Below are 26,134 nucleotides of genomic sequence, written 5' to 3' on the forward strand. Positions count from 1 at the left end.
AATACACTATGCCATTTTTTCATTTTTTGCCATACTATACTATGTCGTTTTTTCACTTTTTTTGCCGTGCCATACTATGTCATTTTTTTCACTTTATAGGCATTAATATACTATGACATCTGTATACATTACTATATTATGACGTTTTCTGATATTTTTATGCCTTAAAACACTATGCCATTTTTTCACTTTTTTTGCCATACTATACTATGTCGTTTTTTCACTTTTTTTGACATGCTATACTATGTCATTTTTCTCACTTTATAGGTATTAATATACTATAACATGTGTATAACTTAATATATTATGACGTATTTTGATGTTTTTAGGCCTTAATATACTATGCCATTTTTTCACTTTTTTTGCCATACTATACTGGGTATTTTTTCTTACTTTTTAGGCTTTAATATACAATGACATCTGTACACATTACTATATTATGACGTTTTATGATATTTTTATGCTTTAATACACTATGCCATTTTTTCATTTTTTGCCATACTATACTATGTCGTTTTTTCACTTTTTTTATGCCATGCTATACTATGTCATTTTTCTCACTTTATAGGCATTAATATACTATGACATGTGTATAACTTAATATATTATGACGTATTTTGATGTTTTTATACCTTAATATACTATGCCATTTTTCACTTTTTTTGCCATATTATACTATGTTGTTTTTTCACTTTTTTTGCCATACTATACTATGTCGTTTTTTTCACTTATTTGCTGAACTATACTGGGTTGTTTTTCTCACTTTATAGGCATTAATATACTATGACATGTGTATACCTGACCATATTATGTTGTTTTTAATGTCTTTATTCCAAAATAAACTATGCCATTTTTTCACTTTTTTTGCCATACTATACTGGGTCTTTTTTCTTGCTTTTTAGGCTTTAATATACAATGACATCTGTACACATTACTATATTATGACGTTTTATGATATTTTTTATGCTTTAATACACTATGCCATTTTTTCATTTTTTTACCATACTATACTATGTCGTTTTTTCACTTTTTTTTGCCATGCTATACTATGTTATTTTTCTCACTTTATAGGCATTAATATACTATGACATCTTTGTACGTTACTATATTATGACGTTTTCTGATATTTTTATGCCCTAATATACTATGCGATTTTTTCTTTTTTCTTTTGCCATACTATACTATGTCGTTTTTCACTTTTTTTGCCATACTATAATGTGTCGTTTTTCTCACTTTATAGGCATTAATATACCATGACATGTATATACATTACTATATTATAACGTTTTCTGATATTTTTATGCCTTAAAACACTATGCCATTTTTTTACTTTTTTTGCCATACTACACTATGTCTTTTTTTTCACTTTTTTTGCCATACTATGATGTGTCATTTTCCTCACTTTATAGGCATTAATATACTATAACATTTGTATAACTTAATATATTATGACGTTTTTTGATGTTTTTAGGCCTTAATATACTATGCCATTTTTTCATTTTTTTGCCATACTATAATGTGTCGTTTTTCTCTCTTTATAGGCATTAATATACTATGACATGTGTATACATTACTATATTATAACGTTTTCTGATATTTTTATGCCTTAAAACACTTTGCCATTTTTTCACTTTTTTTGCCATACTATACCATGCCGTTTTTTCACTTTTTTTGCCATACTATGATGTGTCATTTTCCTCACTTTATAGGCATTAATATACTATAACATTTGTATAACTTAATATATTATGACGTTTTTTGATGTTTTTAGGCCTTAATATACTATGCCATTTTTTCATTTTTTTGCCATACTATAATGTGTCGTTTTTCCTCTTTATAGGCATTAATATACTATGACATGTGTATACATTACTATATTATAACGTTTTCTGATATTTTTATGCCTTAAAACACTATGCCATTTTTTCACTTTTTTTGCCATACTATACTATGTCGTTTTTCTCACTTTATAGGCATTAATATACTATGACATCTGCATACATTACAATATTATGATGTTTTCTGATATTTTTACACTTTAAAACACTATGCGATTTTTTCTTTTTTTTTTGCCACACTATACTATGTCGTTTTTCTCACTTTATAGGTATTAATGTACTATATCATGTGTATAACTTAACACATTATCACCTTTTTTGATGTTTTTATGCCCTAATATACTATGTGATTTTTTCCTTTTTCTTTGCCATACTATACGATTCGTTTTTTCACTTTTTTTGCCATACTATAATGTGTCGTTTTTCTCACTTTATAGGCATTAATATACTATGACATCTGCATACATTACAATATTATGACGTTTTCTGATATTTTTATGCTTTAAAACATTATGCCATTTTTTCACTTTTTTTTGCCACGCTATACTATGTCGTTTTTCTCACTTTATAGGCATTAATACACCATGACATGTCTATACATTACAATATTTTAACGTTTTCTGATATTTTTATACCTTAAAACACTATGCCATTTTTTCACTTTTTTTGCCATACTATACTATGTCGTTTTTTCACTTTTTTTGCCATGCTATACTATGTCATTTTTCTCACTTTATAGGCATTAATATACTATGACATCTGCATACATTACAATATTATGACGTTTTCTGATATTTTTATGCCTTAAAACACTATGCCATTTTTTCATTTTTTTGCCATACTATACTATGTCGTTTTTTTCACTTTTTTTGCCATGCTATACTATGTCGTTTTTTCACTTTTTTTGCCATGCTATACTATGTCATTTTTCTCACTTTATAGGCATTAATATACTATGACATCTGCATACATTACAATATTATGACGTTTTCTGATATTTTTATGCCTTAAAACACTATGCCATTTTTTCATTTTTTTGCCATACTATACTATGTCGTTTTTTTCACTTTTTTTGCCATACTAAAATGTGTCGTTTTTTTCATTTTTTTGCCATACTATAATGTGTCCTTTTTATCACTTTATAGGCATTAATATACTATGACATCTATATACATTACTATATTATAACGTTTTCTGATATTTTTATGCCTTAAAACACTATGCCATTTTTTCATTTTTTTGCTATACTATACCATGTCATTTTTCTCACTTTATAGGCATTAATATACTCTGACATCTGTATACATTAGTATATTATGACTTTTTCTGATATTTTTATACCTTAAAACACTATGCCTTTTTTTCACTTTTTTTCCCATACTATACTATGTCGTTTTTTTCACTTTTTTTGCCATGCTATGTCATTTTTCTCACTTTATAAGCATTAATTTACTATGACATCTGTATACATAACTATATTATAACGTTTTCTGATATTTTTATGCTTTAAAACACTATGCCATTTTATCACTTTTTTTTGCCATACTATAATGTGTCATTTTTCTCACTTTATAGGCATTAATATACTATGACATCTGTATAAATTACTACTTTATAATGTTTTCTGATATTTTTATGGCTTAAAACACTTAACTTCTTTTGACATTCTATAATGGGTTATTTTTTTCACATATAGGCAATAATATATTGTGATATGTGTATACCTGACCATATATTTATGTTTTTTAATGTTTTTATTACTTAATATACCATGCCATTTTTTATACTATACATTAATATACAATGACATCTGTATACATTACTATATTATGACATTTTTTTATATTTTTATGCCTTAATATACATACCATTTTAAAAATTTTTTGCCATACTATACTATGTTGTTCTCTCTCTTTTTTTTGCCTTACTATAATGTGTTGTTTTTCTCACTTTATAGGCAATAATATTCTATAACATGTGTATAACCTACCATATTATGACGTTTTTTAAAAGTTTTTATGCCTTAAAATACTATGCAATTTTTAATTTTTTTCCACATGTCGTTTTTTCACTTTTTTTTCCATACTATACTATGTCATTTTCTTAACTTTTTAGGCTTTAATATACAATGACATCTGTATACATTACCGTATTATGACGTTTTCTGATATTTTTACGCCTCAAAGCACTATGCCATTTTTAAATTTTTTTCCCATACTATACTATGTTGTTTTTTTTCACTCTTTTAAGCCTTAATATACTATGACATCTCATGCCTTGGTATACTGTGACGTTTTTATGACTTGTTATGCCATAATATACTTTAACATTTCATGCCTTAATATACTATGACCTTTTCATGCCTTATTATAATTATACTATTTGTACCGACTTTTTAATGCCTCATTATAAAATGACTTTTTGTGCCTTACTATCATATTACTTCTCATGCTTTAACCACACTATGATGTTTTCATTTCATACTAAACGATGACATTATTATGCCTTACTATAGTGTCACTTTTTTTATGACTTTTTATTCCTCAATGTACTATGAAGTATTTATGACTTACTATAATATGACTTTTCATGCTGTGATGGGTGCAACACATCTTAACAAGCATTGCTATTTCTTTCAACATTTAACATAAACATTTCAAGGAATGACAGTACACAAAGTCTTTTCATACAGCGCACACTTTATTGGTTTGGCAGTTTTTTTCAAAAATTAAACTGATTGCACACATTTCCATTATCATTCTGTCCTTTAGCTTTACCTTCTTTCTTTGCATGGATCCGGCAAGACCTCTGCTGACAAAAAGAAAGCGGCGCTGAAAAAGAAGACTATTTATATGCTGCCAAGCAGGAAGTGGAGGCGTCAAACTGCTTCGACCGGGGGGGGATTATTCTTTTTTGATAGTTAGTTACTTTTTTAGTAGTTTGATTTAAATATTTTTTAGTGTAAAGTTTAATCTTTAGATACAGTCAGTTGTTTATTCCTGCCCCGTTTTGTGTCTGTCAAGGCTAGCTTTTGTCTATATAAACCTCCCTTGTGTCTCATTTGGTAAGTCAGTTTTGATGAGTTCATTATAGTTTGTTGTATGTTTAGTTGACCTCGGTTTAAGTTAAATAGCCCTACAGTTTTGAAATTATTTTATCTAGTTTCTAATTTTTGTGTATTGAGAATATGTTTGTTAAATTTAAGTTAATTGTAATTAAATACTTATTATTTTTGTTTTACACCCCTGTTTTTTTTAGCCTTTCTTCTCTGGTCCCTGACATATGCTTTACTATACTATGACTTTTTAATGCCTTACTTACTATCACGTTTGTATGCCTTATTATACTATGATTTTTTTTGCCTTACTATACTAAGATTTTTTTAGGACTTTTTATGCATTACTATACTATGACCTTTTTATGACTGTTTACACCTTACTATACTTTGATGTTTATTGGCGTTTTATGCCTTACTATATTGTGACATTTTTATGACTTTTTATGTCTTATTATTCTATGGCGTTTTATGCCCTACTATAATATTAAGACTTTATGACTTTTTATGCATTATTATACTTTGATGTTTTTATGACTTTTTATGCCTTACTGTACAATTACTTTTTATGCCTTGTTATAAGTGAGGTTTTATGCCATAATATACTATTACATTTTTATGAGGTTTTATGCCTTCTTATACTGTGACTCTTTTTGCCTTACTATACTACATCTTATCATTCCTTACTATACTTTATTTTCATGGCTTGCTACAGTATATTACTACATTTTTATGCCTTACTATAGTATGATGGTTTTTTTCCTTACTATACTGTGACATTTTTATGCCTTACTATACCCTGACTTTTTATGCCTTATTATACAATGACGTTTTCATGCCTTACTACATTATGACTGTTTTTATGCCTTACTATACAATGACTTTTCATGCCTTATTATACTATGATTTTTTTATGCCTTATTATACTCTGACATTTTTATGACTCACTATACTATGATTTTCTTTATGCCCTTACCATACCATGACTTTTTATGTCATATTATACTATGATGTTTTCATGCAATTATTATGCTATGGTGTTTTTTTTAATTTTTAATGACTTACTATTCTGTTATTTACGCTTTACTATAATATGACTTTTCTATATTCATTTTGATGCCTTACTATACTATGAGTAATGACACATATATGACATACAGTATATGTCTTTATATGAAGAGTGATCTTAATATATGTGTCACCTATAAGAGGATATAGTATTATGACATACATAAACATATCCTATGAATATATGAAGATACAGCATATATGAAACACTCATATGAAAAATGCAACTTTATTCAAACAACATGCTTAAAAAATTTCCATATGTTTGTATATGATTTTCTCAATAATTTTCTTTAACATTCAAACATGCACGTCTATTTTTTTATTTACATATGTAATATGAACATATACTGACAAGCTTTGGGATGGATATATAATTATGTAACATATATCTATAATATAAACAGGCACACTAAAATACATGTTTCTATTAGCTAGACATACAGTATATGTAAATATATGAAATTTTTCCAACACAGGTTTCACATATAATAACACATATACATATAAGGCTATACTTTATATACAAATATGATTTTACTTAATTTGTACATATGTAACATATATGGAAATTCAATACATGTACATATATTACATTTGCATACGGGCATTCCTCAATGTAAGTTCAGATCATGTTAATAAACCATTTGTTTGATGCCATAAAAAAGCCAATCTCTTTGTTTTGGAGGTGTGGTGGGGTTGTTGCATCCCTGCCAATGTTGAGTCCAAACCCACACCATTGACTTGAACACAGAATTAAAGACACGCAGAAAAACATTTATGACAACACACTGACTGAATATGAACACAGACATATAAACACATCATGATATGATTCATAAACCCTGCTCACCCCAACAGCACTGCACAGTCCCTGAAAAAAAACCAAAAAAACACCATGGAGGTAGATAAATGATAATGCAGAGCTCAGCACCTTTGGTGAGTACGTGAGGTGCATATATACACACCACACACACAAAGGGAAGAAAGGAGCTTCATTCGTTGCTGCTTCTATTAGGTGGCTGAATTATTGCCTCCTCCTATCCTGTCCTCCATCCTTCTTTTAAAACAATAAAACTTCTCCACAGGTGGAAAACTACTAATTACAAGCAGCTTTTTTCACGTGCTTCAAAAGTGCTTCTAAAACATTCTCCATTTCTTAAAGGAGATTCTGGATAATGTAAACTATCACTTACTAGTATGGAAAACATTATAACAGGTGCATAAGTTGTAACTTAAAGCTTTGTTCATCATTGATGAATGCTTTATAGATATATAATTTGCCATTTATTAATGTCTGGGTTTCCAGGTTTTCACAGTGAGAAAGCTATGATTCTTTATTTATAATTAAGTATTCATTTAAGATAATGAGTTATTAAATGGTCATGTGTTATAGTCTGCAGTTTTTAATGTTACTAAGCGGCTAATCAGTGGATTTAGAAATGGCCTGCTGGATGGGTCCTCGCGATGACTAAAAGCAAAAGGGTCAGTACATTTTTCTGCTGGAGGATGAACAGCTGCCAAATTGACTGTCTTTATTCATTTTTTTTTATTACCATTACATAAAGTATTGGTAATTTATTTAACTTTAACTTAAACTTCAAGTCTCAGATGCATGAACGGATAAAACAGATAATTTTGTTTTGGTTTTTTCTTCAGCTCATAACATTTTATATTTCAGGTATTCCTCAAAAATTTTGTTTTTAAAAAAAATATTTTATACCTCTTTAAGATTTAAATTAAGACCCCTCTGCATTTCCTATGGAAATTTATCTTTAAGAAATCTTTAAGAAAATGGAATAGTATTTTGGTCCACATATTACAACTCAGCTAAATTACTTTACATGACAAGGCTTGATACATGTAAGTGTTACAATGTCTGTATTTTTTACCTCAGAAAAACTGATATCATATGTTGTCAGTTGGGCTGAGATCTGGTGACTGTGACGTTCATAACATATAATTCACATCATTATCATCCTCTCCAAACCATTCAGTGACCCCTAGTACCCTATGGATGGGGATATTCTCATCCTGTTTCACTCATTTTAAGGTTTTTCCTTAATTTTGTCGCTCGTCTGTATGTACCTTGTTAGCTAAGTTGCATAACTTAGAGAGATAGACTCTAACATTTTGATACTGAGGTTGACAAATATCAGTACATACTTTTAATGCCAGTGTGGAATTCAAATATTTTTTAACTAAATTATGAAGATAGCATACATTTATTTTCAACAAAACTATAATTCTATGAGTCATTTTTGGCGGACTCATGGAGTATAGGTTCTAATGACCTAGGCATCTAAGGTTTAATAAAGCGACTGCTAGTTACTTAGAAAGTCTTTGTTAAGTATTCCCTAATAGAAGGTGTTAACGTTATGCTATCCTATTCATAGTTTAAGTTCAACTTGTACTTTCACTCAACTAACAAACAACTTTTACTTGAGTAATATTTGAGTGAGTTTGGTTTCCCTGTCTTCTTTCCAAACCTGAAATTCTTTGCAAATTTAGGCTGTTTTTGGAGAAAATGTCTGTTCAGATCTGAGACTTACTGAAAGACCCAGATGACACAGCTGGGATTTAGGGGAGGGGGCTTATGGGGTCTTTAAATGTTGGGCGGCTGCCAATTGGTAGGCCATGTAATCAGACTTGAACTTGAAGAAGGAAAGAAAGTGATGTCCAACACAAGATGAACGAGAGAGAGTAATGTGTGTCTTTGTGTACGTGTGTGTGTGCGCGCGCGCGTGCGTGTGTGTGTGTGTGTGGAGGGGGTCCTCTGTCGGTAGGACAATAGTCAGTGGCAGCAGCAGCAGCAGCTGACCAGAGAATCCCTTTTTCTTTTGTCATCCTGCATAATGACGTCTCCACCACACACACTCTGTCTCTCCCTTACCCTCCCTCCCTCCCTCCCTTCCTCCTCACCCCATTACTGCTCATCCCTCCTACTGATTTAGCATTAAGGGACTTCAGCATCTTCTCTGTATTTCTCTACTTAACTCTCTCATCCCTCTTTCTTGGCCTCTACCTTCTCCTTTCTTTCATTTTGGAAATCATACCCCTGTGACTTCCATGTATTTTTCTGTCCACCCTGCTCCTCAAACTCACATATTCGCTCTGTAAATCATTTGCCGTATACATGTGTCTTTGTGTGTCTGTGTTTGAACAAGTGTATGGGTTTGTATATATGTTTTCTAGCCTTTGCTCCTAAAAAATGTAACCTCTAAGACACTCTCCAAACTCAGTAAATGTTTCCACTACAGGCCATATGTTCATTGTGTGTATGTCCAGCTCCCATCTGTGTGCAACCTGTGTATATTGACATCTGCTTCATTTTTTTCAGTGAAAGAGACATCAGTTCACTTATGACGCTGACTGAACAGACTTATTATCAGCAAAATCTACTTTATCTATGATAAGTTAAAGTACTTATAGAATTGTAATATTTTGTTGCTCGAAATAGAGCAAGTTTGAACTATTTTTATTATTATTATTATTGTTGTTCCAAAGGGTCACAGGATAAATCTGAGGGGTTGTGAGATGATTAATGGGGCAGGAAGGAAAAAAAAGGATAAAATATTTATTATTTAAATAAACCATGTAAGAAGTTCAGTGGGGAAATCAGTTTTTGTGGAGCTGCTAACAAGTCATACACATCTGAAATGTGATAAGGGGCCCCAACTCACGGTTTGTGTTGCTTAGATTGTTGACAGTACATAATAAAATAATAAAATGTCCACACCCTCATTCATTTCTTATTTCCAACTGCTAAATGAAGTAATCCCAGCCTATGGGCAGTGGGGACCCTGATCAGATGTTACAGTAAAAGGGCTGATGAAGTTCTAACTGAGAGGATGGTGGACAATGTGGATGCCTTCAGCTTTGTATGGACAGTAGGGAGGGTATTGTGTGCATTGAGGGAGGAGGGGTGGGGGGTGGGTATGTGTGTGTGTGTGTGTGTGTGTGTGGGGGGGGGGGGGCGGCGGTTGTCCTCCTAATAGTCTTGAACCTTAAAATAAAACTCTTCTTCTTTCTCTTCCCCTTTCTTTGTAACTTGTTGTTAACCAATCCAGTCCGGAACACTGTACAGGTGACTGCATTTTGTGCAGTTGAAATGAATAATACTGACCAACTCAAATGGTCAGTCAGCAAGAAAAGCATACAGGCTGGCAAACATCTTGTAAGACAGACAGTTCATCAGCTGAAGTGATGAACCCACTGAAGTGTGGTGGGAATTTTCCTGTCAAATATGTGGTTAGTTCAGCCTGTCTATGCAAAGGTACTGGAAAGTTTTGTGCATGACCAATTGAAGTTATCGCTTCCTCTCTCTCTTCGTGGGAACCTTGCTAAAAGGTTTTCCTCTCTCACTCTTTCTGTTCTCCTGGAAAGAAAAGTGAGGGCAAACTGAGGGGTCCGAGTGTGTCACTAAGTTTCGCTTAGTTATGTGCATGCATGTGTGTGTGTTAAAAATGAGAGAAGTCCTGTATGTGGCTCTGATTATGTATGTGTATGTGTGTATGTGTGTATGTGTGTGTGTGTGTGTGTGTATGTGTGTTTGCACTTGTTTGGTAGCTCTCCTCCCTGCAGCACCAGGTGATATGGCCTGGTACGGAAGGTCACCACTGTGATGTCACTTCCCCTTCCTCTCCGGATATTCCCAGCATTCTACTGCCAGCAGCCGGGAACTCTGGGAACTAAGAGCAGGAAACCTGGCTCCTTTGCAGGAGAGAGAGAGAGTGAGCGATAGTGATAGAGCAAGTAGTGTGGAGGTTATGTAGTGATTTTTCAGCACTTTAGACTCATTTGCTGTAAAAAAACAAAACCAAAAACAAACAAACAGTGTGGAGACAGTTAAAGTAGATTGAGAAGCCCCAATGACACAGGAATGAGGGACCCTCTGTTGTGTACTGTTTGTGTCATTTACTGTAGAAATGTGAGTGTGTGTGTGTGTGATTGAAATTGTGTCACACACATGAATCCTCTTTAAATGGAGAAATATTGCCCCCTCCTGGTTATACCCACATATAGGAAATCAGTAGGATCCAAAGACTGTGTATAGAAAGTGGGTTGGCCCGGTAGATGACGGAGTCTGAGACTGATTTTATTTCCGCACTGTTCACACTAGTGTATGTGTAAATATAACACACATCATTTTTTTATTTCCTTTGACCCTATAAAACTGAGCACAAAGGTTTTGAAGTGGAAACACTTTCCTTTGCTGTAAACCAGGTTTGATGAGAGGAGCAAAATACAGAATGACCTTAAGGCACCGTTATTACACCAAATAAGGAAATATTTCATACCTTATATGTTATGAGGGCTATGTATGAATAGTTATATTTATTTTGTTTGTGAAATGGAAACATTGTCACTCAGTATTTAAGATACAGCAGATTTACAGCAGATACAACCAACAACCTCCACTGGTTTACTCTGATAAAGCTCTATAATGCTGCAGTCGGTCAGTGGTAAGAGTGTAATGAGAGCATATAACTGGTTATCCTTATGTGAATCTGAAAAGGAAGAAAGCCCAGATTTTTGTCTGGTCTCATTTGCATATATTTATAGAGCAACTACATGAGCAGAAGCCTATCAACAATTCAATAAACAATAAAAACACCAGCCAAACAGAGTAATGACTTGTTTTATTGGTGATCTGTTGTGATATGACTTCTCATATTTTGTGAGTGCTTAGACAAATTCATGTTTCTTTACTGTGCACCTTCTGTGATGCTGGTTCATGCTGCATTAGTGTATTATAAGTTCAGAAGAGCACATCATGTCACTCAGTTTGTATTCAGGAGCTCTCCGTCTGTAAAAGAGCAAAAGGACATTAAATCATATGTTGGCGGAGGCAGTTTAACCAAGTTTTCTTTGTGATAACAGAAGTTATCTCAGTGTGTTGAATTCTCTTTCTTCAACTGAGTCTGTGATGTTTCCATGGGCTAGGTCAACGAGATGAGTGTGTGTTTCTATTTGCACTCTCTGTGTGTTGCTGTTCTGCATTATCTCACCATCTTTAACCACCCCGCAGTACTCCTCACACTCAGCCTTGCTGTAGAACTTGTTGGCGTTGGTCTGGCAGAAGCCCTGTTTGTAGGGCACACAGAGACCAATGGTGGAGTCAAAGGACCAGATGGGTGGCTGACCTGTGCAGGGTTCGGCTGCCAATGGCAGACGGCACACAGCTGGAGAGACAGAACAGAGCAGTGCTGATATTTTTTTATGTATTTCCATTGTTATACATACATATATGTATTTCCAGTCCACACATGAGCATCATGACGGGCAGTGATACTTAATTCTGGCCCATGGATGTACTTTTTTCTGTTTTCATGCTGTTATTCATGAGGATAGAAGTTAGCTGAAGGGAAGTGTACATCCTTCTCCCACCAAATTGCCAGCAATTAGTTGTAAGAAAATGGCTTCTCAAATTGTGGAAGAAAGTGGTTCAAAAGCAAACAAAATTAAAATAAATACATTCACATAATTAACTAGAAATGGATAAAAATATTGATCTATGTATTTCATATCATCCCATATGCAGATATTGTGTTCTGTGTTTCAGCCCTCACCCTCAGTGCGACATCTCTGCAGACACTCTCTCTCACTCTGAAAGTTGTTCTGGTTGCCCAAACACCCTCCATACTTAAAGATTGCACAGCTCAATGAGGAGGCGTTGTAGTAGTAACGCTGGTGCAACCCAAAACATGGTCCCGTATCTGGTTCTGCTTGACAAGCCTCTATAGAAGGGGGGTGGGTGGCATAAGAAAAAAATAGTTCGAATGTTACAACATCCGAATCAAGATCTCTGATTTCTCAGTCAGCACATGCTCATTTTCATGACTGTGATACACTGTACATTTATCATTAATTATCATACCGGTTCCATTGAAAAGAGGTGAATCATCAGCAGAACCCTCCTCCTCTGCAGCAACCATAACAGGGATCAAAGTTCTCCTCACCCGCTACATCACACAGAGTCAGTCAGATATACAAAGCCACACATTCTCCTTAATATTTTAAACAATTCTGTAACTCCCTCTTCCAGTGTTATATTGAAGCTATACTGCTACTAATATACAAAATATTATATAATAATATTCTGTTGTTGCAGCATTACATTAAGAGTAGAATTCTATATGCCCATATTAATGGAACAATACTAAAATGCATTGTCCACATTCATTTAAACTTTTCACAATACTTTTTACGATATGTACTTTTACTTCAGTGTATGCTTTTTTTCTCCAGTTTTCAGTCAGAAAATTATGACCAGCATTAAATGTATTTTTGAGTAATATATTGCTGTTAAAGGGGATTTATATTTGACTGTACTCAACAAGAAGAATAAAACTTCAGTAGAGCTTCAACCAATTGTTAAAAATGCAGATGATGCATAATAAAACAATATAAATCAGATGATGTATTTTCAGTACCTGAGGCTCAGGCTCAGGCTGAGCTGATGGTTCTGCCACTACCTCTCCAGGAACACAGTCACCTGCACAGAAATTCAATGAAAACATTTAGACTCTTTTAACATCTTCAGTTTTTCTTAATGTGTCGTTAATTAAATAAAGACCTGAACTGAAGTGTTTCATCTCTCTCCTCTCTCCCTTACCTTTGTCCTGCTTAATGATAATAGTGTCGGCACTCATTCCCTCTTGTCTGACCAGTGTTTTGAAGTCCTCCAGCACAGTGGGTCTCACAGCCATAGTCCGACCTGAACGGGACATAGTCATTTATTTGAAACTGATGCACAGTAAACTCAAATTTTAGTACAGTGTAAGTTTTTTATTCATTTGGTCTATCTTACAATGAATTAGGGGAAATCCTAAGACTTGAATAAAGTGAATAAAAACTAATTATACAGGCAACAGAAATAAAAAATATACTTGTTTGATTTTGTTTTGTGTTTTATTCAGCAGTATTTTGGTTGAAATGCTGCTGAAACACCTACAAAGAAATCATCAGTCAAGACTGCTTTTCAAAATAAAACAATAGGGAAAAAAAATCCATGGAGAGTGTGCACTTACTATAAAGCTTCAATGAGATGCTCTTCTCCCTTGATGATTTCTGTTTGCTCATTATCACTATTGCGTACTCGTTGTAGTTTGTGTGAACCACGTAGGCATCCACGTCTGACCCATACCCTGCAGGAAGGACAGCACAGGGACAGTGAGGGAGTCACAGCTGCACCAGAGACAGAGCTGAAAGGTTATAGAGAAGGAGACTGACAGAGATACATACTCTCAACATGGTAGAAGAACCGTCCTGGTGTGGTGGTTAACTCGTATTCCCCAGAGATCTCCTTACATGTCCCATGTCTACACACACACACACACACACACACACACACACACACACACACACACACACACACACACACACACACACTTCCTCTTTTACATCATCGTTACATATCCAACTAAATCTGACTAAATGTGCAAAATATACCAGATGAGATCAACCTGAGATTTTAGACTCTTTATTTTGACTGTTGCACTGAGATGTTTTTGATCTAATCTTGACAAACCACTGACAGCCTCAGTCTGTGCACAATAATTTACATAATACGTAGATACATTTGTTATTTACATTTTTTCCCCCTCTAATTTCTGTCAATTTTGCATTAGCTAATTCCCCAAAACATTTTATATAGCAATAATTGCATGTATGTATTTCTTTCATTTTTTATTTTTTTTTTTACAGATTTGTATTATTTTAATGTGTCTAATGAGCAACTACAACTTTCAAAAAATGTTTTCCATCTGTGTGCCTCTGTGTGTTTCTGTCATACATACGCTTTTACAAACCTGAGTACGGTTCGTTTCATCTTGAGTTTGTCTTCGCTGGTGCCTCTTTGCAGAACCAGCTTACCAATGGCTGCATCTCCCCGGTGACGCTGCATATGGGGACATGTACTTGCAATGGCAACATCATGCCAAGTTCCCAAAAACTGTTAGGAAGAGAAGCCATAATATACTTGATAATATATACTGTACATAACACACATAAAACCTAAACCTGAATTTGGTACAGTACTGCTGGTTCAGTATATATATATATATATATGTATTTATATATATATAAATAAATACATAAAAAATTGTTGCTAAAAAATGAAGATGTTGTTCAAGGCATTTCTTTTGCAATGCTGAGACCAGTAATGCACACGGCTCAGTACAGCCTTCCCAATGGAAACCATGTTGAATTTGTTGAAATTGAATTTAATACTTAAGAGAGGCACTGCTTTAAAGTTTTCAACCATTTAATGCATAAAAATTTGGTTTAATGTATTTTGAGGTCATTATGTTATGAAGGTTTCCACTGCCTGTAGAATGTCAATCTAACAATAGAAAGAAAATGACAGAAAAGAGAATACAAAGGATGTACAGAAGTACATTTCTACACCTCTGCGTTTAATCTTAATATACTAAATCTATAAATTGAAGTGAAAGATTATTACGCAAATATAGGAGGAAAAATAAAACGTAAGATTGCAGGACTCAACCACTCACCTGGGCCAAGTCAAAGTTCTCCTGTGTGGCGTAGAGAGGTTCTGGGAGAACAAGGAGCCCCTCAAGGGTCGAGGTCCATCCCAGGACCAGCAGGGGAACCAGAATCACTTTCTGCATCCTATCAGCCTGTCTGCTCACTCGTCTCTGAGAGGACTAAAGCCTAAGACACTGAAACCCAGGAAAGGGCTACCTGCTCTCAACTCTTCAAAGGGGGGACGGGGCATTGACCTGTTATATGTGTGCTGCGGCCCTTGCATGTACACACTCCCGCTGCCGAGTAAATAACAAACAAGTAAGAGAGCAAAGTTCTGCTTGTCTCTGTCTCGCTCTGTGTGACCTGACTTGCCTGGGCAGCTGACCACTTAAACATTGGACTTCAGGTTTAGCAACGTCAACAAATCAATACCTGTCTTAATCTGACATACAAATGAGTAACAACTACCTGATATTTCATCCTGTACATGTGAAGTTTATATTGCAAATTTTCCTATGCTGGATGGGGCTTTTATCTTGTCAAATTCTACAAGTATGTGGTTTAATCTGTGGCACAGGGTCCACACCCCAACCCAGTCCCGTTTCTACATTTTGGAACTACATTCTACATTTCAAACCAAATGCAATTTTCATGTCTATTGTGAATGTGACCTCCCAGTCACACCAAAAATGAATGCAGCTATTGTTATTGTAATTGCTTCACCTATGCTTTTCCTGCTATGACAAGTCAAAATATGTGGGCCAGGAAAAGTCTACAGCCTGCTGGGAAAAAGACAAAATGATAACAGTAATGTCACACATGACAGAGAAAACATAAAAACAAATGCACGTTTGTTCTGATTCATGATGATAGTGCCATCACTCATTCCAAGTTGTTCTACAATTTGGAACTACAGCTCCCATAATGCTTTGGGAGATGTAAACAAGAAGTACAAAGCTGCCGTGGAGTCAGTGGGTTAAGCTGTGGGCTACGACTTGAGCCCTGTTTTATTTAACCCCAAACATTGTTCACATTTTTACAAACTGACACCATTAAAAACATGCCAAATTAGATATCAGCAGTTCCTGCTTGTAATGTACCTGTGGATGTAAAGACAGCTGTCACTGAATCACTGAAGAAAAACATGATGATTCCCAGGGAAGTTCTGGAGAAAAGTCTTATTTCTAAGATCCCTAAGTGAGTTTGTGGGTTTGTGTTTGTCTGTTGGTTCGATTATGACTGAGATATAAAATATGAGAACAGGACTTACAGGAAACTCTTATCTATAAGCATTTAAGAACATACATGCTTTTCTTCACCAACCTGGACTATTGCTTTTCAGCCGATATTATTTTGTATAAGAATGTTAACTAACCAATGAATCTAAATAATAAATTCATTTTAGTATCCTACTTTCATTTATTACTTATATCTAGAAAGTAATCGGTGATGGCAAGGCACTGAGAAACAACATAATGTCATGTCACCATAAACAGCAGAAAATACGAGCACTTCATTCAGCAGATAGACAGAAGCTTTATGGGGAGATGAAGTGAAATTACTACAGGTACCAGACAAGCAATAAATTACTAATTATGAAAAGAGACCTTAATAGTATGTCAGCCCCTTAGGACTCCATATTCCTGCCTTTCTCTCTATCTTTTATTGTCTTTAACTTACTACACATGTTTGAAAATGAGGTGAGGCTCAGTCAAACGTTGCAGTACGAGGGTAGTATTGGCTTCGTGTGCTGTAGCACTGAAAAGTCAAATGCACTCAAATAAACACTGAATCATTTTATTACAAATTAATTTGGATTAATACTTTTCATATATATGAAAAATGCAATATCACAATAAAACAATGAGATGGAAACATATTCATACAATTTGCACTGCATTTGTAGGAAACCAGTACCAGTGACAATAACAGTTGTTTTTTCCATTGAAGATGTGACAACGTGATTGTCTTGTGAGTGTTTGTGTGATGACCCTCCTCTTCAGTTTGTCCACATGACCTCTCACCTTGTGCAGTCTTACAGTAAACATACATTTATTAATATATATTAACCTCTCCTTATCCTCACCGCTAATATACGGGGACAAAAAGGACCCTGTAGTATTTTTAAGTATTAGTTTACAGGTGTACATTACTGCTCCCATGGGCTACCGTATGTGATCTGCGGGAGACTGAGTGACCGTAAAATTCTGAAGAAAATTTGATACAAACAGTAAACACTAGAGTTTATAGTGACGTGACCATTAAATAACGAATCATTTATCCATGTGGTTAAATATTACCGGAGTTCACAGCTGGCACCACCTTTCTCTTCAACCTCTTGGTAACAGAAATCTGAAGGATAGATTCACAAGACACAGCTGATTAATGCTCATTCTCATTACAGACACAGATCTGTGGCTTCAGTATGCATCATGTCATGTCTGGTGTGTACCTGAGGCTGAGTAGTTGGCTCTGTCTCCAGATCACCTGGAACACACTCGCCTGGGAAGATGGGAAGAGATGGGAGAGGGTGTTTATGTTTTTCATGAAGACAACATTGGTCCCTTTGTGTCAAAGAAAAGCCACAGAAAATGTAATTTGCATTTCAAACCAAATACAATTTTCATGTCTATTGTGAATGTGACCTCCCAATCACACCAAAAATGAATGCAGCTATTGTTATTGTAATTGCTTCACCTATGCTTTTCCTGCTATGACAAGTCAAAATATGTGGGCCGGGAAAAGTCTACAGGCTGCTGGGAAAAAGACAAAATAATAACAGTAATGTCACAGCAACACAGAGCAAACATAAAAACAAACCTACCTCTGTTCTGATTCATGATGATAGCGCCATCACTCATTCCAAGTTGTCTCACCAATGTTTTGTAGTTGTCCATCACCGCAGGAGTCACATCCATTGTTCGACCTGAAGAAGGCAGAATTTCTATCACACACACTGATCTGTACATCCAATGACAAACTTGAAACACATTTCAAAAGCATAAGTACAACAAATTGTCATTTTGATAGATTCAAGAATGGTCACCCACTATAAAGCTTGGCTGTGGTGGTTTCGTTTCCTGATGGTTTCTCAATGCTCAGCAGAAGCATCATTGCATACTCATCATAGTTGGTATGAACCACGTATGTATCAACATCTGCTCCAAACCCTGTGGAAAGGAAAGTGTTGGCAATATGCTGCGTGGCAGATCTGTGAACAACATATTAGTGGCTGATGTACCAAGTCTGTGGCATTTTAGTTTAAAATTGAAAAAAAATCCTTGTTAATGTGGTGTGAAATGTGTGGACAGAATGCACAATTAGATTTAGGATAACAAAAAAAAAAAAAAGGATGGAGAGATGAAAGAAGCTGAGAAACATACTGGCAATATGGTGGAAGAATCGTCCTGGAGTGTTGGTCAAAGCATAATCTGTGGACGTCTGCTTACATGAGTCATTCCTACACACACACACATGCACAGGTTACACTGAGTTTAACACATTTCAGATTGTGTGTGCGCTGGCGTGGATGTGAGTCTGACCTGAAACTAGTGGCCGTCATGGTGAAGTTGCTCTCAGAAGCAACATGTTGTAGCTCCAGTGCGACAATGACGGGGTTTCCCCTCTTGCGCTTCATGTAGTGAGGACAGGTAGAAACCACTGCCAGCTCATACCACTGCCCCATGAACTGCAAGGTGAATGCAAATATTCGCTGCACATTAGAAATAAATACCATATAATAGGAAGCATTAGCATATGGAAGGGTATGCACCCATGACAGCATGCTGTTAAGGACAGTGCTATTGTTTACAGTTTATAATTGTACTCTAATGCGCAACTGGAACAAAATCTGATACTTTCAAAAAACTTTCAAACATTTCAAAAAGATCATTTTCAGTTGCCACTCACCCGGCTCAGATCAAAGTTCTCCTGTGTGAGGGTAAGAGATTCTGGGAGCACATGGGCCCCCTGGAGGGTCCAGGCTGATCCCAGGACCAGCACAGAAACCAGAATCACTGCTCTCTGCATCCTGCTGTGTTTCTCACCAACCAGTCCTTCATGCACTGCTCCTCCTGCTGCTGCTGCTGCACTACGTCAAACTGCCACAGTGAGAATGTGAGTTTTCTCAAAATTTTCTACAACACTGCAAAAAAAAAAGAAAAAGAAAAAAAAGTTCTGATGATATCTTTATCTGCTTTTGTGTACTTTTATCTGGCATGTGCACTAAAGTGTGTCCATGTGATTGCGTGTTTGTTGGTTCAACTAATCAGCAATGAATGACTGGACTTCAGAATCTGTAGCTAAAACAAACAACCAATCAATACATGGCAGAATTTAGCAGCTGATAAATAGTAGGGAAAAGGCTGCACTGCCACAGTGAGGCTGTACAGTCAAAGATTTATTTTAGAAAAGTTTGTTCTCTGACATGAGGTGTGAAGAGGGTGGGGGGTGGTAAAAAAATATTTTCTGTCAGGCCAGTGTTGTTGTCTTATAGGCTTTATGATATATGGTTGCACAGCCAGCTTGAGCGTAATCCAGCACTATGTAATGTGTTAATACAGCTATGAGGTCTTGTTCACAGCAGAAACATACTGATGAGGGGTGAACTCTGCCCCCTTGTGTTCATATTAGACTACAGGCCTGATTTACACAAGACACAACTCAGCACTACCTCCTGCAGTATACAGCAGATGGAGGGTTCTCAGTACAAACTGAGTCACACACACACACACACACACACTGGCAGTGGTTTCTACCTGTCCTCACTACATGAAGCGCAAGAGGGGAAACCCCGTCATTGTCGCACTGGAGCTACAACATGTTGCTTCTGAGAGCAACTTCACCATGACGGCCACTAGTTTCAGGTCAGACTCACATCCACGCCAGCGCACACACAATCTGAAATGTGTTAAACTCAGTGTAACCTGTGCATGTGTGTGTGTGTAGGAATGACTCATGTAAGCAGACGTCCACAGATTATGCTTTGACCAACACTCCAGGACGATTCTTCCACCATATTGCCAGAATGTTTCTCAGCTTCTTTCAACTCTGCGTCCTTTTCTTGGTTGTTGTAAATCTAATTGTGCATTCTGTCCACACATTTCACACCACATTAACAAGGATTTTTTTTTTTTAATGTTAAACTAAAATGCCACAGACTTGGTACATCTGTCTGTGTATACAGTCATGAATTAAAACTTTTTTTTACTTAAGTAAAAGTACTACAGCACAAACATCAAAATACACTTAATGGACCAAAAGTAAAAGTACTCATTATGCAGAATGGCCGATTTCAGAGTCATGCTTATTATGTTTTTGGATTGTAATTATTGATGCATTAATATGCAGATCTCTTTAATGTTGAAAGTTGTAGAACAGAGTAAATTACTCTCCACCATGGGAAAGTGACTAACATTTAGAAAACTCAGAATAAATTCAACAGAGCTGCCTGATCATAAAAAAAGATTTTATATCAAATTTTTTGTCCAAAGGCCAAAACCAGCTAAAATGTGTTGTGATTACAAACAAACAAAAACAGTATAATCATGACCTGAAGGTTAGTTTTATTTATTAAACCATGCCAACACAGCAGAACAATGAAAATGAAACATTACATAAAATAGGATTAGATGTTATAATAGAATGATGATATTTGCTTTGCTGAGAGAAAGCTCTTTGCAGTAAATGCTGGGAAATACAGAGCTGGAGCCGCACATCAGAACACACTGGCACCCTCACCGCAGGTACATCTGGGAACATAGAGGAAGAAACAGAAAATAATTTACACTAATTTACACACACATTTGTCACACACCCCTGACTATCATTAATGAAACAGCCTTGGTTTTCAGATGTTCCTAAAGAAATAGACCCACCTAACCAGATCCAGATTGTGGGCAGTTTTCTGTTGGCCAGAAAAAAACACACAAACAAGAAAGAATTAGGAAACTTCATGGTCATTTAATCTGCATTTACATATACTGTGTATGTGTGTGTCACCCAATACTTTACCTGCTGGAGGTGGAGTCAGAATAGACTCTCTGGAGAAACCGCGGGACAAGGCTAAGGTTTTAAACTTGTTGATTACTTCAGTCCTAACTCTTTGAGAGCGACCTGCAAGTACAGAGACACATGAATGTGCGTGTATTTGTGTGTGTGTGTGTGTGTGTGTGTGTGTGTGTTTGCGTGTGTGTGCGTGTGTGTCTCACCGTAAAGTGCCACTTGTGTGTACTCGCTGTTAAAAACCTTGTGTTTGAGAACCAGAGCGTATTCGGTGTAGTTTGTGTCCACCACTGTGATGTCCTTCACCATGTTGTGGCCTGACAGAAAACACAACACAGAAGTACTGAAAATGTACCGTATATGTATGAAAATGCAAAATACAAAAATGCGCTATAAATATTTACAACACAATACGATACAATATATGCTGCACAAAATGAGAGAAAAAAGAAAAAACATGAAAGGAATTAAATATTAAATGTATGTATTGGAAATATATCAAGATGATGATCTACAATGTTAGACAGAACACAAATACAAACAATGTATCAATCGTAATACTTTTTTATTTTTAAATGGAAAATTTCAAAGTGCTACAGTTCTTGCGTAAAAACACACTCGAGTGCATCACCAAAACTTTAACAAAAACAAAAAACAGGTTTGTTTCATTTTTGTGTGAAAAGAGACACAAGACAAAACTAATACATTTCTGCTTTGCTTTCACTTCTGTTCTCATACTTCTCGCACAACAATGTGACAAAATGCAGTTTTGAAGAACTTGTTTTGACTTGCTCAGGCCTCCTGACTTACATCTGTGGTTGTTTCCTCGAACTGAAGAGATTCAGAATTTGAGCCACTGCTGTTGGCACCCACTGAGTGCCAGTCAAATATTTACATTGTCACGTAAACATTGTCAGAACAGTCACAAAACTTACTAAATATCATTTATCTTGTCTTTTTCTCAGGTTCAAAGCAGAAACCTTGTTATCTGTTGGAAAGCTGATGAGTCAGATGTGAAGTGAGCAGAGACTTACGTGAGCTGAAGTAGGTGAACTGTCCCGGGACGTTGGTCTTCTCATACTGGTACAGCTTACTGTGACAGCCCAGAGGTCTGAAGCAGACAGAGGAAACACAATGTGTCTTTATCTCCTCCAAATCTGTCCATTCATCCATCTCTCTCTCCTGATTTCCTCTCTTCTTTTCCTAGCACATCTATTTCTGATGTACACAAAAATAGACTATGCTGTATATGCCCCTGTCTAGACTGTGCTTATATATGTCACACACACACACACACACACACACACACACACACACACACACACACACACACACACACACACACACACACACACACACACACTCACGTGGCTTCCCACATTGTGAGGTTAACGTTGCCGTTTGTCAGCGGTGTGATGATGCCCATTGAGGCCTTCAGTTTGTCTCTGTAGGGAACAAAACTTGGAGAGTCATAGGCCAGGCCCACACGGTACCATCTCCCTGCAAACTAAACACACACATAGGCACACAAATTTCAACACACAAAGTTTGACTCTATATTTGACTTTAACCAACAGCTATCATTCATGCACAGGTTACACCTTTACTTTTCATGCCCTGACAAGTCTAAACGTCTGATTCTATTAAAAAAAACAAAAAGAACATAACAGCATAAAACATCAGAACTGTAATTTCTGACTTCCTCACCCTGTATGTGGTTCTCAGCCCTAAGCCTATTGATTTACATTGAAAATGTAAATCTGTCAAAGTATATAGTTTCACTTTTGAAAACAGCTGAAGTTTTTTAAATTAAGGTTGCTCAACAGCAGTGATTAGTGTGCAGGGACTATTTTCAGCTATGAATTTGTTGCGCTACTAAATATTTAAGGAAGCATGATGGCGTTGTATGTGGGATCAACTCGAAATAAACTACAGTGCCCATGTTCATCATAATGAAGGAGCATGTTACCCAGTGCGATCATGTGGCTCACTGATGTGCTTTTAATAGTCCCTGGACAAAAATAAAAGTCTGTGGCTCAAAGGAATAAACTTTATCAGGTAATACCTGTTGATAGTATCAATTCATTATTAGTTTTGGTCTTTTTATGAGATTTATTGATAATAAAAGAATATAGAATATCACTAGACTTCTTCCTTAATGGAACATCTGCCATGTTGTGGCTGTATGTTTATGTATGTATGTATACATACGTACATTTTTAGAGTTGACATTTTTAGCATTAACAGCCCCAGTGGGAAAACAAGCTGTACTGGTACCATGATGCAAACATTGCTGTAAACCACTGTATTCCCTCATATCTATACATAGATCCTTTAAAACACGGACTGGTTGTTAATGTTGATTGAACATCCTGTATTTATCTAACCAGACAGAGTCAGCATGTTTCTTTATGTAAGGAATAAACATCAGCTGCCGTTTATCCTTTGAACTGCTTTAGGTTTGAAGAGTAGGCATGCGAGAATTTCAGGTTGGGTCTTGTCCTACGTTTTACATGAACTCACACCAGATTCACTGGTTGATAAATCTGGAAAAACCTCACCATAAAGATTATTAAAATGCTTCTGGGATACATCCAGTTGCCTATCAAATCACCCACAGGAAACTACTGAGGATGTTCCTTTTCCGGACATTTCTCATGGCACATCTGCCATGGGAAATGTCAAACTGACCTCTCTCAACCTCTGGTGTGTGACGAAACCAGAAAAACAAGGATTCACAAATTTATTAATCATAACAGTTTGTGACTTGACTGTCAGCGCTGAGGCAGGACTTAAACCCATAACTGTTTGTCTTGGGTCACCAACTGAGAAACTTTGACTACACACACACACACACACACACACACACACACACACACACACACACACACACACACACACACACACACCACACACACACACACAACACACACACACACACACACACACACACACACACACACACACACACACACACACACACACACACACACACACACACACACACAGACACCAGTACACAGTGTTCCCTCACAGATGGAGTCACCTATGATTAACAACAAATAATGAGAGCACGACAGCAGAATCCCTTCACTCATCAAACCAAACTGAGTTAGATACATTCATGCTGAACAGCAAACATCAAAAGCAGAATGTGTGTGTCCATCTTACCCTCTGCAGGTTGAAATCTCTCTGCGGCTTCACGTCTGCGTGCACCATCATCACACACAACATCACCATGACAACAGCGACCACCGTGGTCCTCATGACTGCCCGGGAGAATCGAATCAGCGAGATGGGCTGAAAAGTTGAGAGAGGTTGTCTGACCTGAGCCTTTAAGTGAACTGTGGGTTGTCAACAGACAGGTACAGAGTGGCAAAGCCTGTGGCAATGTTTGTTTTTCTCCTGATCCACCCACCTTGTTGTCAGCCAATCATCGCTGAGGATCAGGGATCAGGGAACAGTGGCCAAGTGTTGAGGATGTGTGGCTCCAAAACAACCCAGACTTAGACTTCAGTTCCCATAGGTTCAGGAATATATCCTGCTTGTGGTTTATTAGCATCAGCTGAGGCTGGTATGGTGCTCACACACACAGGTTCACAAGACCTTGTCCCACACTGACACATACAGCATACACCAAGAAGAAGCAGCTTCTATACATTTAATAATGCTGGTAATGTTTTAAAGACACTAACAGATAATGGTGGAAGAAGTATTCAGATCATTTACTGTCTCCATTTAGTACAAAATAACAGACTGTTGTACAAAATGTAGTGTAAAGGCTATGAAGTGGTGGAAAATGGAAAAACTCCAAGTACAAGTACCTCAGATCTGTACCTAAATATAGTTTTTTTCCACCTCTGCTAACAGATAGAGACATGTACAAGACACAGCATCTTTCAGTATCAGTCTTGGCTAAAGTACAAAATGCTGGTCATGGTTATATTCATGTCTCGACAAGGGAATCTACTCCATAAATGAGTCTCACAGGTTCATTTTGACTCTGCTTTCTTGGTTGCAGTTTCAATATTTCTGTCTTGGTAGGAATCGTGTTCTCATATTGAAAGTGATTTCTTTCCAAGAAACGTTATACTATAGCTTGGCTGCCAGTTTTCGCACAAAAAGTATACTTTAAGAAGTATACCAGTTAACCATTGTATAGATTAGGCTAAAATCACATTTCTAATTCAGAGCCTTGCTGGGGAGTAGCTTGACATTGCTAAAATCGAGACTGTGGCTGTAACGGATGTTGTGGGCTGTGTAAATGTTGAAAATAGGCCAACAGTGAGGAGAGTAAATGGATTTACAGAACATACGATCAATGTTCAAAGTGGGTTTGGAGGGAGGTGAGTTTGCAGGACACAAGAACTCACTGTTGAGCCTTTCAGAGGTTGTTGTGGGTCAAATTAAATTTTGGTTTCCTCTAAATTCCGAGGAACATTTTTTCATGCAGTGGTAAATTAATGATCTTGTTATAACAATGATCATCTCCAACAGCAGTGAAGGAATCTGTTTTTCTTACAAGAGAGTGAACTCCTCTCTGGTGCACCTGAAATACAAGTGCAAGTCAATTTGTTACAGCAGTAAATAAAACACGTGTAGATCAGATCCTATGGTGTGTGATGTAATAGGAATGGTTTACTTGTTGGACTGTCAAAAGGGACAGTGAATAGAATTG

At 36.1% G+C, this 26,134-nt stretch overlaps 3 protein-coding genes and 1 long non-coding RNA gene across 4 annotated transcripts; 1 reads left to right on the forward strand and 3 right to left on the reverse strand.

Annotated features, from left to right (window-relative positions):
• Window positions 1-11,586: 11,586 nt before the first annotated feature.
• ambp (alpha-1-microglobulin/bikunin precursor) lies at window positions 11,587-15,685 on the reverse strand. The gene is made up of 10 exons (XM_056404356.1): window positions 15,480-15,685; window positions 14,775-14,917; window positions 14,209-14,285; window positions 13,995-14,111; window positions 13,580-13,681; window positions 13,398-13,459; window positions 12,842-12,926; window positions 12,534-12,701; window positions 11,973-12,146; window positions 11,587-11,770 (listed from the first exon to the last, which is right to left on the reverse strand). Exons 1-10 carry the CDS (start codon window positions 15,594-15,596, stop codon window positions 11,745-11,747), a joined length of 1,071 nt encoding a protein of 356 aa, XP_056260331.1. The 5' UTR covers window positions 15,597-15,685; the 3' UTR covers window positions 11,587-11,744.
• Window positions 15,686-17,234: 1,549 nt separating this feature from the next.
• Window positions 17,235-19,567, reverse strand: LOC130186968 (protein AMBP-like). The gene is made up of 7 exons (XM_056404357.1): window positions 19,363-19,567; window positions 18,996-19,141; window positions 18,837-18,913; window positions 18,504-18,623; window positions 18,278-18,379; window positions 17,906-17,955; window positions 17,235-17,805 (listed from the first exon to the last, which is right to left on the reverse strand). Exons 1-7 carry the CDS (start codon window positions 19,480-19,482, stop codon window positions 17,743-17,745), a joined length of 678 nt encoding a protein of 225 aa, XP_056260332.1. The 5' UTR covers window positions 19,483-19,567; the 3' UTR covers window positions 17,235-17,742.
• A 109-nt stretch (window positions 19,568-19,676) lies between these two features.
• On the forward strand, window positions 19,677-20,955 carry LOC130186970 (uncharacterized). Its single transcript, XR_008830367.1, has 2 exons — window positions 19,677-20,318; window positions 20,401-20,955. It is a non-coding gene; the product is annotated as an uncharacterized LOC130186970 (long non-coding RNA).
• A 50-nt stretch (window positions 20,956-21,005) lies between these two features.
• Window positions 21,006-24,817, reverse strand: ptgdsa (prostaglandin D2 synthase a). The gene is made up of 7 exons (XM_056404358.1): window positions 24,628-24,817; window positions 22,824-22,963; window positions 22,491-22,567; window positions 21,663-21,773; window positions 21,466-21,567; window positions 21,330-21,358; window positions 21,006-21,203 (listed from the first exon to the last, which is right to left on the reverse strand). The coding sequence occupies exons 1-6, from the start codon at window positions 24,721-24,723 to the stop codon at window positions 21,330-21,332; spliced, it is 555 nt and encodes a 184-aa protein (XP_056260333.1). The 5' UTR covers window positions 24,724-24,817; the 3' UTR covers window positions 21,006-21,203.
• Window positions 24,818-26,134: the final 1,317 nt, after the last annotated feature.

Source organism: Seriola aureovittata, chromosome 18 (genome assembly GCF_021018895.1).
Source record: "Seriola aureovittata isolate HTS-2021-v1 ecotype China chromosome 18, ASM2101889v1, whole genome shotgun sequence".
Taxonomy (NCBI): Eukaryota; Metazoa; Chordata; class Actinopteri; order Carangiformes; family Carangidae; genus Seriola; species Seriola aureovittata.

Coding starts and splice junctions, on each gene's coding strand:
- LOC130186968 (XM_056404357.1), bottom strand. CDS start 19,482: ATGCAGAGAGCAGTGATTCTGGTTTCTGTGCTGGTCCTGGGATCAGCC. Junction 19,142..19,362: donor AGAACTTTGATCTGAGCCGG/GTGAGTGGCAAC, acceptor TTCACCTTGCAG/TTCATGGGGCAGTGGTATGA. Junction 18,914..18,995: donor ATGACGGCCACTAGTTTCAG/GTCAGACTCACA, acceptor GTGTGTGTGTAG/GAATGACTCATGTAAGCAGA.
- ptgdsa (XM_056404358.1), bottom strand. CDS start 24,723: ATGAGGACCACGGTGGTCGCTGTTGTCATGGTGATGTTGTGTGTGATG. Junction 22,568..22,823: donor CTCACAATGTGGGAAGCCAC/GTGAGTGTGTGT, acceptor TGTCTGCTTCAG/ACCTCTGGGCTGTCACAGTA. Junction 21,359..21,465: donor TCTGACTCCACCTCCAGCAG/GTAAAGTATTGG, acceptor TCTGGCCAACAG/AAAACTGCCCACAATCTGGA.
- ambp (XM_056404356.1), bottom strand. CDS start 15,596: ATGCAGAAAGTGATTCTGGTTCCCCTGCTGGTCCTGGGATGGACCTCG. Junction 13,682..13,994: donor CATCTCATTGAAGCTTTATA/GTAAGTGCACAC, acceptor TGTCCCGTTCAG/GTCGGACTATGGCTGTGAGA. Junction 12,147..12,533: donor GCAGAGATGTCGCACTGAGG/GTGAGGGCTGAA, acceptor CTGTCTCTCCAG/CTGTGTGCCGTCTGCCATTG.